At 40.8% G+C, this 15,320-nt stretch overlaps 1 protein-coding gene across 1 annotated transcript; it reads left to right on the plus strand.

The window, feature by feature from the left end:
• The first annotated feature begins 452 nt into the window (after nucleotides 1–452).
• Nucleotides 453–10,552, plus strand: LOC113029411 (tumor necrosis factor ligand superfamily member 10-like). Its single transcript, XM_026180271.2, has 6 exons — nucleotides 453–1,303; nucleotides 2,262–2,387; nucleotides 6,568–6,625; nucleotides 6,739–6,834; nucleotides 7,338–7,579; nucleotides 9,809–10,552. Exons 1-6 carry the CDS (start codon nucleotides 1,196–1,198, stop codon nucleotides 10,016–10,018), a joined length of 840 nt encoding a protein of 279 aa, XP_026036056.1. The 5' UTR covers nucleotides 453–1,195; the 3' UTR covers nucleotides 10,019–10,552.
• Nucleotides 10,553–15,320: the final 4,768 nt, after the last annotated feature.

A 15,320-nucleotide genomic window follows, 5' to 3' on the forward strand; every position in this document is an offset into this window, starting at 1 on the left:
CAAATGGACAATTTATTCATTTTACTCCGGTGTTGTTCGGTGTTGACAGCATTAACATAGCACGGAGGAAGCTAACTACAAAGGACCAGCAGTTTGGAGGCTGTAAAGAGTTTTGACCTCAACACAAACTGTGGTCAAACACACTGAAATGACTGAAAACCTCCTACAATTTTTCCCCTGTTGGCTTCTTTGTCTCTCTTGCTCTCACTTGTTCAGTGTAATACTTGTTGGAAGAGATATTACATTACATTGTTGTTGTCAACTCAATTAATATGATTTCACCGCACCTCTTGCCAAGTGTGATGCTTGTGCATGTCTGAGCAGTAAAAGGAGGTGCCACAGAGAAACCAGTTCAAGTGTAAAATGACAGCAGCAAGTAGTAAAGACTCACAATGAGTTGAAATGACACAACAGGTGAATAACAAATATGCTTATTTTAGTTTCTATTTGTTATTGTACGAATTAATACACTTTATTCATTCATACAGTTAGATACCATTTGTTATGTAAGGCATGACTGCTGAATTAATGCTCTTACTCTTCCTTATGGAAAGAAACACAGCTTATTAACAGCTTATTAACTTGACACCAGGCAGCAGGAAAAACTTGAAACTAGAAAAAGTTAATCCCCAAATCAAAACAGTTAAGTGGGCGATACACACATATGACCCCTTACATCTGAACTGAAGATACAATTAATTTAGGATACTAATGACAAACACAGCTGTTCCATTGTTGCCCTGGACCACAAATTCATAAAGATTTAATACAAGTGGTGAAATCATTCGTTTAGATTAGCCTCCACAAACTCTCTGTCCTGTGCATTCCAAAATCCAACTGCTGAGCTATTCTGAGCATGTTTCAGAACATGATCTCCGGTCATGTCAAAGGCATTTTTCTCACAGTAAAACTTGGAGCAGAGATCTATAGCAACGATATGAGACTTCATAATAAACTAGAAGGCTATCTGTGTTTTTTCAGCGCAGAAATGAAACAATAATCCCTGCAGCACAAATCTCAAAGAGGGAAAAGCTCTTGTTCTTCAGGCCCGGCCCCGCCTCCTCCTCCTCCTCCTGCTTGCAGGGGACAGAGAGGGTAGAAGTTAAGCAGTCAGCTCTCTGCCATTGTTCTTGTTCTGGACGTCTGCGAACGGGACGGGTGGCGCTGGTCGGGTACCGGACGGCAGTCTGTCGTTATGACGGGCTCCGGTCCGAAGCTCGGGGTCCTGCTGCTGGTGGCGGTTCTGCTGCAGACTGTGGTCGTCACCATCACCGTGCTGCACTTCACAACGGCTCTCAACTCGGTAAGGAAGAATTTAAAGTTCGGACAGAGGAGTAAGGGACGCGCGGAGGCTTTTACGCATGGCCGTGCTTTGCGCACAGCGAGGCGGGGGCAAAGTTGATGCAGCCGCGTTTTACTTCATTTTGCTGCTGACTTAATTAGAGTTTTAATGCGCAGTTCAGCGGTGACAAGTTCTGGAGCAAACCACTTTAATTAGTTTTGCGCTCTGGTGTTGCTGCACTTTTAATTTATTTTTCTTTTTTTCTTTTCTTTTACACATTGTAATGCAGGTCACTTATGCTTCTCTGGAGTAAGGTTTGCACAATGCAATGTCACGCAAACATACACACCTTGTTTTTCTCTGCAGCTGCAAACGTAGAACAGAGAACAAGGAAGTTAAAAAGAAAAGCAGCAGGAGAGGTGGCCTGCAGATCATTTTACGATCATCTGTGACTGTCAGGAAGAGTTTGTACAGACCTATGCGCCTGAATTTTTGTGAGTGTGATTATGCTGCCCTGACTGTACTTTTGTTGAAGTACATCTGAGAGTCCTCTGCTCAGATGGATTCAGTCCAGTACAACTCTCAGCCTTTGTTTACAGTAATCAATCATTAACCCAGAGATGAGATGCAGCAGCGATATGTGGAAAATGAAACTTAAACACATGACAAGGAAGGAAAGGGATGCATGCCAGGAAATTATGATGACTCAGGTTCTAAAGCCAACTCTTTAGACAGTAATTGTTTTAGTGTGGACAATGGGCATTTTTCTACAAAAAAAGAGCAAGAAAAATTGGTGCAATTAAGTTAACATCAGCATGTAAAATTATGTTTTTAAAGCGAACAGACCTTGAAAACAACTTTTGGTTTTGCAAAATGAAACCACAGAGACCGTCAGGTGTGTCAGGAATGTTTGATGGGAAAATAAAGAGACATTGCTCCACTTGTTCCATGCTATACTTCATACCGTCACTATTCGCAGATAAAGGAGACTTTTGCCAGGAGCAGTGTCTCCTGTCTGACGGGCACTGACCTGCAGAGCATCACGGATGTGCGAGGGGATCTATGCTGGCAGGTCACTCAGCAGGTTCACCTCCTCATCGAGAAGGTACAGTATCACGAGGAATTATTGCTTACTTTTACCCCCCAGAACTTAACTGACCTATAAAATCCACAAACTGTATGTAAACAATGAATGCAGCCACTGTGGCATTACTTTGAAATTAAATTAAAACTGTGAAAGAAATCAGGGTGCTTACTTTAAAGCTATAGTCTAAATTAATAGGGAGAAAGCGTCTTAACTTTAAGCTGTCAGTGGGATGTAAAAACATGTAGAGAATAAGCAGCAAATCTGATAAAACCCTCTTATAATGTTTGGCTACCTTGCCCCGAAATGAGGTTTAACACTGAAACCTCTTAGGGGATCATTTTGACCTCATCCTGCAGGAATACCAGTGATGGCAAATAAGCATTTCTTAAGTTCATTTTCATTGAAATGTTCAAATGTTGTTACACATTGGACAAAACAGTATTTAAGATGAAGTATTGAGGGTTTTGCTTGTTATACAAATAACTAACTTCACTAATAAACAAGCAACACAACAGCTAACACATCTAAATAATTTCATTATTGTAGAAGAAGAACGTCACTGAAACGTCTAAGAGAAATGGCGTTAGTTATGCTAAAATAAACAGGGTATAAACACAGTGCGCTCATTGTAAAAACATTTTAAATCTAAACCTCAAAGTGGGTTTCAAAGTAATATAAACATTTTAACAGATTCATTATTGTAGACGTTTGACACACACTCCAGAGCCCCACACTGACTACACGATGAGTAAACCAGTATTAGTCATGAAATGTTATCATTCGTTCATTAGAGTGCCGACACAAACAGCAACTCAACATATGCTGAATACGCGCCATGTTTATGCACACTATGGATACAGGAAGCCAAGAAAAAGTTAGAATACACTTAAATACATCTTTATATTTAACCAATAGAGAGCTGTGTCTGCTACCACACAGCAGAAACCGCCTCTCCTATTCACATGCACAGCAACTTGATTGGCTTTTAACTTGCTGCTCTGAATATAATGCCTCTGACGTCACCTGATTCTTTCTAAAACCCTCTTCTGAAGCCTCAGTGATAGCATTTTGGCTGATGCCATGCTGTTCTTGTTGTTGCTGCATCCATAGACTGTTTAGTTGTAACCTACAGACACATATATCAGATAATTAGTACTTAGAAACAGTGATAGAATACCAAAGAAGAGACAAAGACTTCCTGGAAAAGCTGCTGGTATCCAGAATCCACATATTAGCAGAGAGCTACAGGCTACCTGACACTCATCAGACGCACAGCCCTAACTTTAAGCCTGGATAAACTTAAAATAATTCAGGTCTCATAAAGCTACTATGAAGGGTTCAATAAGTCACTAGAATAAAAACAGTTTTCAGTAAACCTGTTTAAATCTGAAGGTGTACATGTTAAACCTGGGAGTTACTGGGGGGACTGACTCACTTTAGGAGCCTCAAGTGGTCATTAGAGCAGCGGTCCCCAACCCCCGGGCCTCGGACCGGTACCGGTCCATGAGTCGTTTGGTACCGGGCCGCGAGAGTTGAGGCTCAGGTGTGAAATGTATGGTTTTCAGGGTTTTTATCGGTTTTCAGCGTTATTTTGTTATCGTTTTTATCGTTTACTCGGTTTTCCTTGGTCTTTTCATCTGTGTTATGAATAAATTTTCTTTTTTTCGGTACCAGTACTAGTTTTATTTTGTTGTATTTATCCGCGACACCTTAAAGGCCGGTCCATGAAAATATTGTCGGGCATAAACCGGTCCGTGGCGTAAAAAAGGTTGGGGACCGCTGCATTAGAGGCTCTGCAGCTTCTGGCAGCTCAGAGTTGCTTTCATGTCTCAGCTGCAGAGTTTTTCCGCTTGGTAAAATCTGAAAATGAGCTGTGCATATCGGTTTCAGCCGATCTCTATTAATGACTCGAATGATTTGGCCAGCTGCTGAGATTTCAAAACTTAATTTCTTCTCCTTCACTGCACTGCATCAAAAACTCCCCACCCACAGGGCTTTGGAGACATTGCTAACCTCCTACACTCCTCCCAGCTGCAAAGTCTGAAAAATGCTTACAAAGCAAATGCTGAAGAAGGTTTATTGTTATTTTTTATTCCGCGGTCCCTTATTTAATTGAACTCCGCACAGCTGGAGTTCAATTAAATTTCAAGCAAAGAAAATTTCAAGCAAAGTTTTACTCTTGATGATAAACACAAGAGGGGCGCCACGGGAGAGCAGGAGTACGACTAAAAAAACAAGGCTTCTGTTTAACAGGGCTCCATTGTTATCCTAAAACTATTAATTTATTGTTTTCCATGGGATTCATTGGCAGAAAGAAAAATGTAGAATAAAGGCAGCTTTATCTCTTAAACTCAAAGAGGGGTCATTATTATTATCATTATTAGGGGCTTCCTGTGGATATTCGCTGAAGAAAGAAAAACTGAAATGATCCAAATCACTGCCTGCGGATGCACAATGAACTCCTTCATAGCTGGAGATGTGATGTGATCCTGTGTGGTTTAATCAGCACAGGAATGCATTCACCTGCCCTGCACTGACACACACACACACACACACACACACACACACACACACACACACACACACACACACACACACACACACACACACACACACACAGCAAACATATTCATTTTCTTTTGCTTGCTATTTGTGCACATTGTTTGTTTTCGTTCCCTTCTCTCCTCCTCTGACTTTGCTGCTCTGCTAAATACTTCGAGTTGGATTTTTTCCGATTCTGCTGGTTGATTAAATTTAGTTCAGAACATAAACAACACAGAGACGGTCTGATCCAGGACGTTGGTTCGGGTTTTTAAACTCGGAAGGAATCTGAATCTACAGTAGTATTTCCTCTAAAAACACACTCAACAGGCAGGTGAATGGTAGAAACCTAAAAAACACCCATAGCTGCAGATGTGTTGGTGTAAAGATTTACAGCGTCAATTAAACCTAATTTAATCATTTTATTGTACTCACTGGCCACTTTGTTAGGTACACCTGTTGAGCTGCTTTTTAACAAAGCTATCTAGTCAGCCAATCACATGGCAGCAACTCAGTGCATTTAGACATGCAGACAAAGTTCAACCTGATCATCAGAATGGGGAAAAAGGTGATTTAAGTGACTTTGAAAGGTTGTTGGTGCCAGACAAGCTGATCTGAGTGTCTCAGAAACTGCTGACCTGCTGGGATTTTCCCACACAGTCATCTCTTTGGTTTACAGACACTTGTCTGAAAAAGACGAAATATCCAGTGACCGTGAGTTCTCTGGATGAAAATGCGTCATTGATGCCAGATTGAACTGATAGGAAGGCGATAGTAACAAACCACTCGTTACAACCAAGGTATGAAGAAGAGCTTCTCTGAACACGGAACATGTCAAAACTTGAAGCAGATGAGCAGCAGACGACTCTCCTGTCCGCCTGGTGTGATGAGTCTTAGTTCCTACAAATGTGCTAGCACCAATATCAGCAGGATTTTGCCACTAAGAAGCATTATTTGCATAAAAAAAGACACCTTAAGACAATTGATCCTGTAGGAGAAAATATTTCTGTTTGAACCAAAGCAATGAACCGGCTGACCAGCCGTTTGTCAGACTGACAACCCGGTATTAGTATTCCCGTACTGAAACTATCCAGTGACATCTTGTTTTTAAAGTATGCATGAATCTCTAATCTCCGATGATTAACTCATCTTTTTTGGGAATATTTGAATAAGTTACCTGTTGTTATGTTCTGATCATCTCTTTGACAGCTAAATAATCATTAAATGATGTCTTATCTCTTTTCTCAGATTCTTTCAGAAAGCCTCTTCTTTTTTTTCTTTTAAAACACATTTCTGCAGCTGAGCTAAACTGTCCAGAACCATTATTTAGAAAATGGTTTTAGTTGGTTTGGCAGTAGTTTCCAATTAATTGGCAAAAGAAATGAAAAACACGAGGAAATTGGAGACGGGTCGTTTCCAGGAAAGAATCCGTTGCCAACGTTAACACGAAGACTTCTTTTTTTATTCAAAGGAGCAAGTCTCCTGATCTGATGTCAGCACATTTACAGGGTCAAAGTTAGATAAGACGCTGCTTGGCAGGTCTGCGGTATGAGCTGATGGCCCTGCTCGGCAGATAAAGTGGCAAAAGGTTATTACTATGTTTAATGTTACAGACATATTACTCAAAAATCTTACTTCACCACTGTTTTTCCTACAGTCATTGTCTCAGCAGAGGCAGAGGCAGAGGCTGAGGCAGAATTCGTCGGAAGTGAAAGGTGAGAAAGCAAAACCGAAACATGCAAACATCTGACCTATGACCTACTAAATACTGATCTATCCTCTGATCGGACTTTTCTGGGTGCATTTTCCATCCTTTCCTTCACGTTAGATGAAGTCTCCCAGGTGCTGCTCTCTCTCTCTCGCCCCAAAGTTGCCGCTCATGTCACGGGCAGCTATGTCCCCAAACTGGAGCGAGCAGGAGGAGGTGAGTGCTGCTGAAAGTGGCCGTTAGGCGGATTGCGTTAGAGCAAAATTTAAACAGCATGCACAGAGTGACCTTTCAATTTAAAGGCAACGTCTGTATTTTATTCTTGGACTCTACTAGCGTAGCTTTGCATGAGTTACACTTCAAAATAAGCCAGATCCCCTGTCTTAAACAAGCTGTTTGCCCTTTAAGCCAACTTTCTTCTTATTGAATGCCCCTCATTAACAAAATTTGGACAGCAGTTGGGTGCGGCTTCTGGGCCTAAGATGACCACATTAGGGATATCCCCTCTCACCGACATCATAGAGATTTATGAGTAGAACAAACTCCCAAAACTGAGAGTTTTTGGCTCAGAATGATTACTTTCACATATCCTGACCTCGTTATTAGGAGTCTTTAAAACAAACTGTTGAACTCCACCACCCTTAAAATGAAGTTTTAGCTGTCATCACATGTGATTGCATAACAAAATCTGATGTTGTCCACTTGCCTTACTTCCTCAGCTCCAGTCTTTGCTGGGCGGCGCGTTTATGGCCAGAAGATCTCATGGTGGGAGGGCCGTAAGGGGCTGGCCTTCCTCCAGGACGTCCAGCTGGTGGATGGGGAGCTGGTGGTGTCGCAGCCGGGCCTCTACTACGTCTACGCCCAGACTTACTTCAGACACAGCCACCTGGGGGAGGATGGAGAGGACAGCGAGGAGGTGGAGGATAGGGGGAAACCTCTGCTGCAGTACATCTATAAGAAGGTGAGAGACACATTCATAAACTAACTTATCACTTTTTGTTCTTTCACTCGTCTAGTGTTGTAAAAATTTGGTTTGACCTGTACTCATGCATCAGTCTAATTATTCATTTTGGCGATAAAACAAAACTCCTTCTGCATGAATTAAATCCAGCTTGTCTTGACCTATCTGCACATTTATTTGTAATCTTTTAGTGTTTGTTGCACAGAACATCGCAGACTGTTGAGTCACTGGGGCGGGCAGGGGTGTGTTAGGATGGTGTCTGACTAGTAAAATATGATGACTAATAAGCATTCAGACAGAATTGCTGTAAATATCGAGTAACCTTTGGCTTCTGCTTTGTCAGCTAAAACTTCAATTAAAGGGGACATATTTTACCCGTAAAAATGAAAAAGAGCCATTTTCTAGCATTATGCTTGTGTATTAATGGGCATTCAAATCCATTGTGCTTTTTATTTTTGGATCAAAAATGAATTAAAATAAAAATGTCAAAAATGGAGCCCACTGGGGCATCCAGTCTGGTTGATCAGGATGTAATAGTTGGGATTGTGTCGCAAGTTTTAAAGCTGATGAGTTCATGAGAGTGTTTGTTCAAACTGTTAATTTCTGCCAATTCAGACGCCTGAATCATTGTTCGGAGTCTTTGGAGTCCTTCTGAAGAAGACATTACAGATGGCCTAGGGCTGTGCGATATGACCAAAATCTCATATCCCGATATAAGAATTCTATCGTCCGATAACGATATAAATCACAAAAATTTAACATTTTTGTAAATTCTGTGAATCTCGGGCAGCTCGACTTGCGTGAAGTGTTTCCAGCTGCGCATCATGTAGCTGGAGTCGAGTGTTTTAACCGATGCATGAAACGATACATTTTTAGACGTAAGTTGTAACGGCCGCCGTTTTCTTTGTGAGTATTTATTTATTACACGGTGTGCTGCGGGGAACTGCCTGTTCTAACGTTTGAGTCTAAGGTTTATTTTTTAGCACCTGCGGCTCTTTTTTACTTCTCATCTGTAAATGATCTGCTCTTTCACGTGATTCAGTTTATTTTGAAAAGTCTCAACAGGATCTTGAGCTTTATTGTGAAAGGTTTATGTGGAACATAAACAAGCAGACACGCGATGGTTTTACCGTCATTGTTGCTAACGACAACGCATAAAAACAGGCACTTGTCCATCTGTAGTGTGGTTATATAAAATATAAGAGAAAGATAGAACTTTAAGAAATTAATATAGCCACTACAGTGACCATCAAAACCATGAACAAATATTGCCGTAAAGAGTTTATTTTGCGACACCACGAAACAAACGATAGCGTAAAATGAAACGATAGACGTTTTTATATCGTCATCCGATATATATCGTTATATCGAACAGCCCTAAGATGGCCTGTCATAACAAACCAAATTAAGGAGGTTGAGCCGAGGATCTGCACCGATGCTTCTCCGTTATTGTGGACTGTGGAGACTGTGCAAGTGGAAAAACATGCTGAACTTATTGTCACAATCTTTTAAGGCATCCCGGGCCGTGTGCCATCTGTTTGTAAATGGATGTTTTATTAAATGTGACTGTTGGACTTCACTAGTTTAACAGTGGTCATGCTTGATGTTTGCAGGTATGTGACAGTAACCAGTCACTCACCAGGCAAGCTGCAGCTGATTAGCATTAGCCAAATTAGCTGCCTCAACTATCACCTGACCAACTTCCACTTGATTTTTTTGCTGAACGACCAAGCGAAAACCTCTGGTGCTGAAATGATACTGTGTAGTACAGGCCATCAAAGAAGTCTGTGTTAAAGCTTTTCTGAGTAATAGTCTTGTTTTTTATTAGTGAGCATTTAGAAACCAGCCACCGAAGGGCCATATGCCAGTGTACTCATGGAGCACATGGATTGGATTCTTCTTTGTCTTTTGCTTTGTTTTTCTGAGCCCAGATTATAATTGAAATTAATTTGTTTTGTCCTGCAAAAGACAGATTCTTGGACCAGAGTATGATTGAGAAACTTGTAAACAACTCCCAAGAAAGCTTTTGTTTAAGACAAAATTTAGGAGGTTTTTGATCATAAGCAGTGACAGCTCGCTGACAGCTGATTGGTTGCTTCTCTTCTCTGTGGTTGAGACTCAAACATGAAATCAAAATTTGTAATTCCTGCCTTCACGCCACCTTTGAAGCACTCATTCTTTAGCGCTTCTAACATATCGCATTTCTCTCACCTGCTCTTCTCCCAACAGATGAGCTCATACCCGGCTCCCATCCTGCTGATGAAAACAAGCCGCACTTCCTGCTGGTCCCGAGGTTCCCAGTACTCTCTGCACTCCGCCCACCAGGGGGGGCTGTTCCCGCTCACTACCGGCGACCGCCTGTTCGTCACGGTGACAAATGCATCTGCTGTGGACATGGACGAGGAGACCAGCTTCTTCGGTGCATTTCTGATCAGCTAGAGTAGCAGGTCTTGGACTGGGCATCTCGGGTTTTACCTGGTGAAATAGCTTAATGATGCTACCGTGCTGTAATGATGAGTGTGGTAGCATCTAGACTTCTCCTAGAGTTCAAAACTATAAAAGTCAAGGAGAAGTCAAACAACTTTTACGACACTGGTTCTCTTGGGGGAGAAGACACTGATGTGGCTGTGCATGAGTGCTTATCAAACCAAACAGACTTTTGTATTCGAGTGTCTTAAAGTAAGTGTGGACTGGACTTTCCAGGGGTGTAGTTTTTTTTACAAACATCTCTTTAAGGCGGAAGTACAGTTTTTAAGGATATTTAGGCCCAAAAGCAATTTTAACTCATTCACTGCCATTGACGTCTATAGCCGTCAATTGCAGTGAATGAGTCAATGGGTTTAACTCATTCACTGCCAATGGCTGGCAGTGAATGAGTTAATATCCAACTAGGCATCTAATGCCTAATTCATAGCTCTGGACCCAATATCCAACCTAGATCTTCAGCAAAATATAGACTACTTGTTGCACAAACTGTTTAATTTCTTGTTGTGTCATCTACAATCTGTGTGGAGAGCAAAAGGAGGATTCAATTTGCTAAAATGCAATCTAGAAAGGAGTTCCTAAACTAATCCACGGGCTACACCGGAATACCCCCCAAATTACGCGTCTCCAGAGGCTTAAACAACAGACTAGCTGAAGTCTTGGATAGGTAGGTCTCAATGTCACACTGAGATGCAAACCTGCAGATCAACTCTTACAGCCTACTACACACCCTGAGGCAAATGTAATGTAGGGCATGCGTTTTAAACTGCTTCAGCCTAGCTACAGTTGCTCCACACCTGCAAGCCACTTTGTAGCCCACCTTCACCTATCGCCTCTTTTTCTTTTCTTCTCTGCAGGGTCTTGCTGCTGCTGCAGGGGTCCCAGAGCAGAGTCATGTAGCCAAAAGTAAATTAGTGCAGATGGAAGTAATGTTTTGCCATAGTGGTCTTGCCTGGGGTAGACAATTTGGCTGTGAAGTGGCTGTGCAACACAAATATCCACAGGAAAGTTTGCCAAAGACCGAGAGTTTGTCAAACTTTTATTCTTTGTTCTTATTCTTCTTTAACCCCTGAAGCAGTCGTGCCTAAAACCACCAAAAGTTGGAACCATTGAAACTGCCTGTGTTGCCTGAACAGGCTTCCACTTCCAGGGGGCTAGCACAAAGAATCAGAGCTTTAACGCTTATATCCAAGCCTATGACTAATTTAGAAACACTAAGAAAATTGTACGTCTTTGGACTGAGGGAGCAAACTGGACCACCTGGAGAAAAGCCCATGGAGGCACAGGAAGAACACAAAAGCTCCACATAAAAGGCCCACCTGGCCACAAAGTTTAAACCAAGGAACCATCTTGCTTTGAGGGGACAGTGCTCCCCACCAGGCCTGGATACACCAATCACAAATAAACAAAAGCAATACCAGCTGCAGTTGTTCTCAGTTCTGCCATTAAGAAATGTTTGTATAAAAGTCATTTGAGTCCACACAGAAATTTTAGGTGTATTCCTGTTTAGAGATGTAAATGCTGTGCTATATTTTTTTATTTTTATAATAATCATTTAAGTATTGAGTTCGTGAACCCTTTGTTCTTGATATTCCCCCAGTCAGAGTACAAACATGTGGGTAAAAGTATAAACCTTAGAGACAATTTACTGCCTTTCAGATATACTTAATATACCGACCCATCATGTTGACAACCATATTGGGACTATGAAATAGGGCTGCTTACAGTCTCGCTTTTTTCTGTCAGACTTCAGCATTTTGGCTCGTCAACTCCAACCTTTCTCCAAGAGGTGCATTAAATGCTCCCTTGCAGTTGGTATTCATGCTATGTTGGATTAACTGCAGATGTGACTTTCAGACTCGGGAAAATGGTCTGCATCTAAACAGCAGAAATATGTTGTTTTCATGTCTGTGTAGCTCTGCTGCTTTCCACATTGTTGTAGTGAACAACACAGCAGATGCCTTCCAAGGTAATTCAAATTAAAAAGCTGTTTTCACACATGCTCTGCAGCCCCGAACCTTAGTAGACATGACCAGACAGAGGTGCATGATGGAAAACAAATGTTTGAGGCAATCAAATAGGACCGTAGCCTGATTTAACCTTCCAGATCTCTCGTATTAGGTCCCAGTGATTTGTGAGAGCAGAGCAGCTATTGTTTGGTACAGCACTAATGATTCAGAAAAGAAGAAATTCAACTGTTGACAAATGTCTTCACTCAGTCTTTCAAAATAATAAAGCGTGAGAACAGAATATATAAAAAATAAGGTGACCAGGTTTTTCCTGTCTGCTAGCTGTCAGTAAAAACTGGCGGCCAAGTGATTTCAAAATTTATGCGATGGGAATCAAACCAGTGCACTCCCCAACAAGTTCCAGGTCACGTCTACAGTCCTGCCAAGGAAATGTTTGTTTTCATGCGCAACTAGAGCATCAAACAAACCACACAAACAGCTTTTTTCCTCCAGTTTTTGCTTGTTTAAAGCAGCTGGCCTCAAATTTCATTCTGAGTGGAATAAAATATAAAATCTTAATTCTAATTTAAGGTGCAGAAAACCTGGAGAAGATGCTATAGTTAACATCATCATCATCTGCTAATGGCATGAATGTAAACCCCCTCCAAATATTTACCATTACCACAAAAATGATCAGCTCGATGCTGCTGAACACGAGACTACACCTGGTAATGTAACTTTAAGCAACGAATACTTTTAATCTGGTTATGAATTCAATCTCAAGTATCCCCATTAAAGGTATTTTGTTGTATTCACTGATGGATGCAGCAAGATTTAGTTGAGTTTAACGTGACATAAAAAGACATGAATGCAACATTCACTGTATTACTTATGTAAATAAATACAAAGCACAATCATTTCTCGTACGTTGTGTTTAAGAACGCGTGTTTGAACTTTTGTAACGGTGGTTGTTTAAGTTTTGTTAAGTCATGTTATGCTCCGGACCAGCTTTGGTGTAAAAATGTGGTTTCACATTTGTGTTTTGGGGTTAATTATTTATGAAGTGGATCTACTACAAAACAGTCCATGCTATTTTTCCCTTTCACTCCCGATCAGACTGGGAAGTTGATGTGAATTAAGCCAGTACCTTAAATTCAGCCCTCTTTGTCCACTTCAGTTTATTTGCCAGACATCAAAAACGGACACTCATCAGGTTATTAAGAATTTAATTCTTTGCCAGATAATTAAATGTGAATGTAAATAATCCAATTTTTGTGGGTGTAAATATGTGAAATAAAGATTCAATAAAAAAGCTCTTTGGATTTTTGTCCATTGTCTTATGTGAGAGACAGTTGCACTGGAGACGAGGGTGAAGTCCAAGCTCTAATCAAAAGCTGAGGTTGGCAAACTCTGTGAGTCCAGAAAGTCAGCTCTTAAGGATATAATAAGAAATTCTAGGAAACATCTGCTGAATGGACCAGTATTTATATTGTGCCTTTCTTCTCTGAGCAGTCAAAGTGTAAATCATAAATTAATACCACCACGTTTTTGGAAAACTACAAAAGCACACTCAGTAACGTGATGCCAGGCTGCAGCAGCACAGCATGTTCTCTGGTAGCACGAGGAAGCAAGCGGGTCGCAGAAATCATGGAGGAAGAAGCCTGGGATTAGGAGATTTTTCTTTCTCTAAAGGCCTGCAAACCAAATAAGCTGAGTCACTTTAATCCTCCTCAAAGTTTGAAGGGTTGCTGTTTGTTTGTGGTTATAAATTAGGGGCATGAAATGCTGAAGAGAACGGAAAATTATGCAGTTTAACAAAGAAATGTGAATGCGTTAAAGCAGACATCGTAAAAAGAAAAAGAAGACAAAAAAAAGAAAATACCGTTAGCATTTAACAATTATACAAGAAAAGAAAAATATATGTAATAATACACTATGTGTAATTAAGGAATTAATTTTTAGGGAAAAAACAAATAAGCAGCTGAATAAATAAGAAAAAGGTGTGAACGTGTGTTATTTGTGATCTACGGGGGGTTAAAATCCTTAAAATCACAGATCTATGTGATTTATATGATTTAAATTTGCAAAACTTTTTTAAACGTGGGCACAAATTATACCTCATGTGAAATACCTGGGGTTATAAATTACATTTTAAATTTAAATAGATGACAAGTGCCAGGTTTTTTTCTCCAAATAAGAAACACGAAAGCAACACCGAAGAGCCCGATATCAGACAGTCATCAAATCATGCCTCGGGTCTAAAAGCAGGCAAACATAAGAGAATAGAACAAGGAATCAGGGCTTCTGAATAGAATAGAATAGAATAGAATAGAATAGAATAGAATAGCCTTTATTGTGATTGTACATGTACAACAAAATTATGGGTGCTTAACACCAACTGTGCAGGAGTAAATTATCAATAGTAAGATAGCAGGAATAAATATCAAACAGGGGAAATATGTACAATCAAGAGAAATATATACAAAACAAGAGGGGGGGGGGGGGGGGGGGGGGTCAGACTGATGGTGCAGTTTGATGGTGAGGATGTCTGCAATGGTGGTGTTGAACATTAAGCCGTAGTTCACGAAGACCATTCTCACGTAGCTCTTTCTGTTCTCCAGATGGATCTGCAGGGCGATGTGATGACATCCTCTGTGGACTGATCTGTAAGCAAACTGGTGGGGGTCGAGGGAGGCGGTAGACAGGCTCTGATGTGCTGAGACACTTTGTGCTAGAAAGGCTTCATGACTACAGACACGAGGGCTATGGTGCTATAGAAAATGAGGCCGTCTATGCCATTTTTTGGGGGGGTGGGAATAGTGGTGGAAACCTTCCGAAAGGTGGGAATGGTGGCATAAGTCAGAGAGAGGTTGAACAGCCTGGTGAGCATCCCTGCCAGTTGGTCTGGGCAAGCTTTTACCACAGCCTCGGGGATGCCATCAGAGCTGGCTCGTGGGGTTTACCGTTCTCAGTCTGCTCCTGACTGAGGGGGGGTAAAGCACTTCATTTATATTCAGCTGTTCAATATCAATAAATGAATAGAGACCAAATCATTAAGGAATCTCAGAAATAAAGGAACAAGACACATGAATTTACAAATAAAATGTAAATCTATAAAGTTAGTGCATCTTTTAAAATACATTCATTTAATATGAAAATATAAGATTTTGATGTTTGTCAGTAGTTTCACCAATTACATTATTAATACAGATTTTAATTTGAAATTGATGTAATTTTGCTTTTCGATTGCTGTGATGACGTACGTGTCTGTTTTGTCTTATTTTTGTAAATGTTTTATTATTAGAAAG

Source organism: Astatotilapia calliptera, chromosome 9 (assembly GCF_964374335.1).
Source record: "Astatotilapia calliptera chromosome 9, fAstCal68.1, whole genome shotgun sequence".
In the NCBI taxonomy this organism is placed as follows: Eukaryota; Metazoa; Chordata; class Actinopteri; order Cichliformes; family Cichlidae; genus Astatotilapia; species Astatotilapia calliptera.

Coding starts and splice junctions, on each gene's coding strand:
- LOC113029411 (XM_026180271.2), top strand. CDS start 1,196: ATGACGGGCTCCGGTCCGAAGCTCGGGGTCCTGCTGCTGGTGGCGGTT. Junction 6,626..6,738: donor GAATTCGTCGGAAGTGAAAG/GTGAGAAAGCAA, acceptor CCTTCACGTTAG/ATGAAGTCTCCCAGGTGCTG. Junction 6,835..7,337: donor ACTGGAGCGAGCAGGAGGAG/GTGAGTGCTGCT, acceptor TTACTTCCTCAG/CTCCAGTCTTTGCTGGGCGG.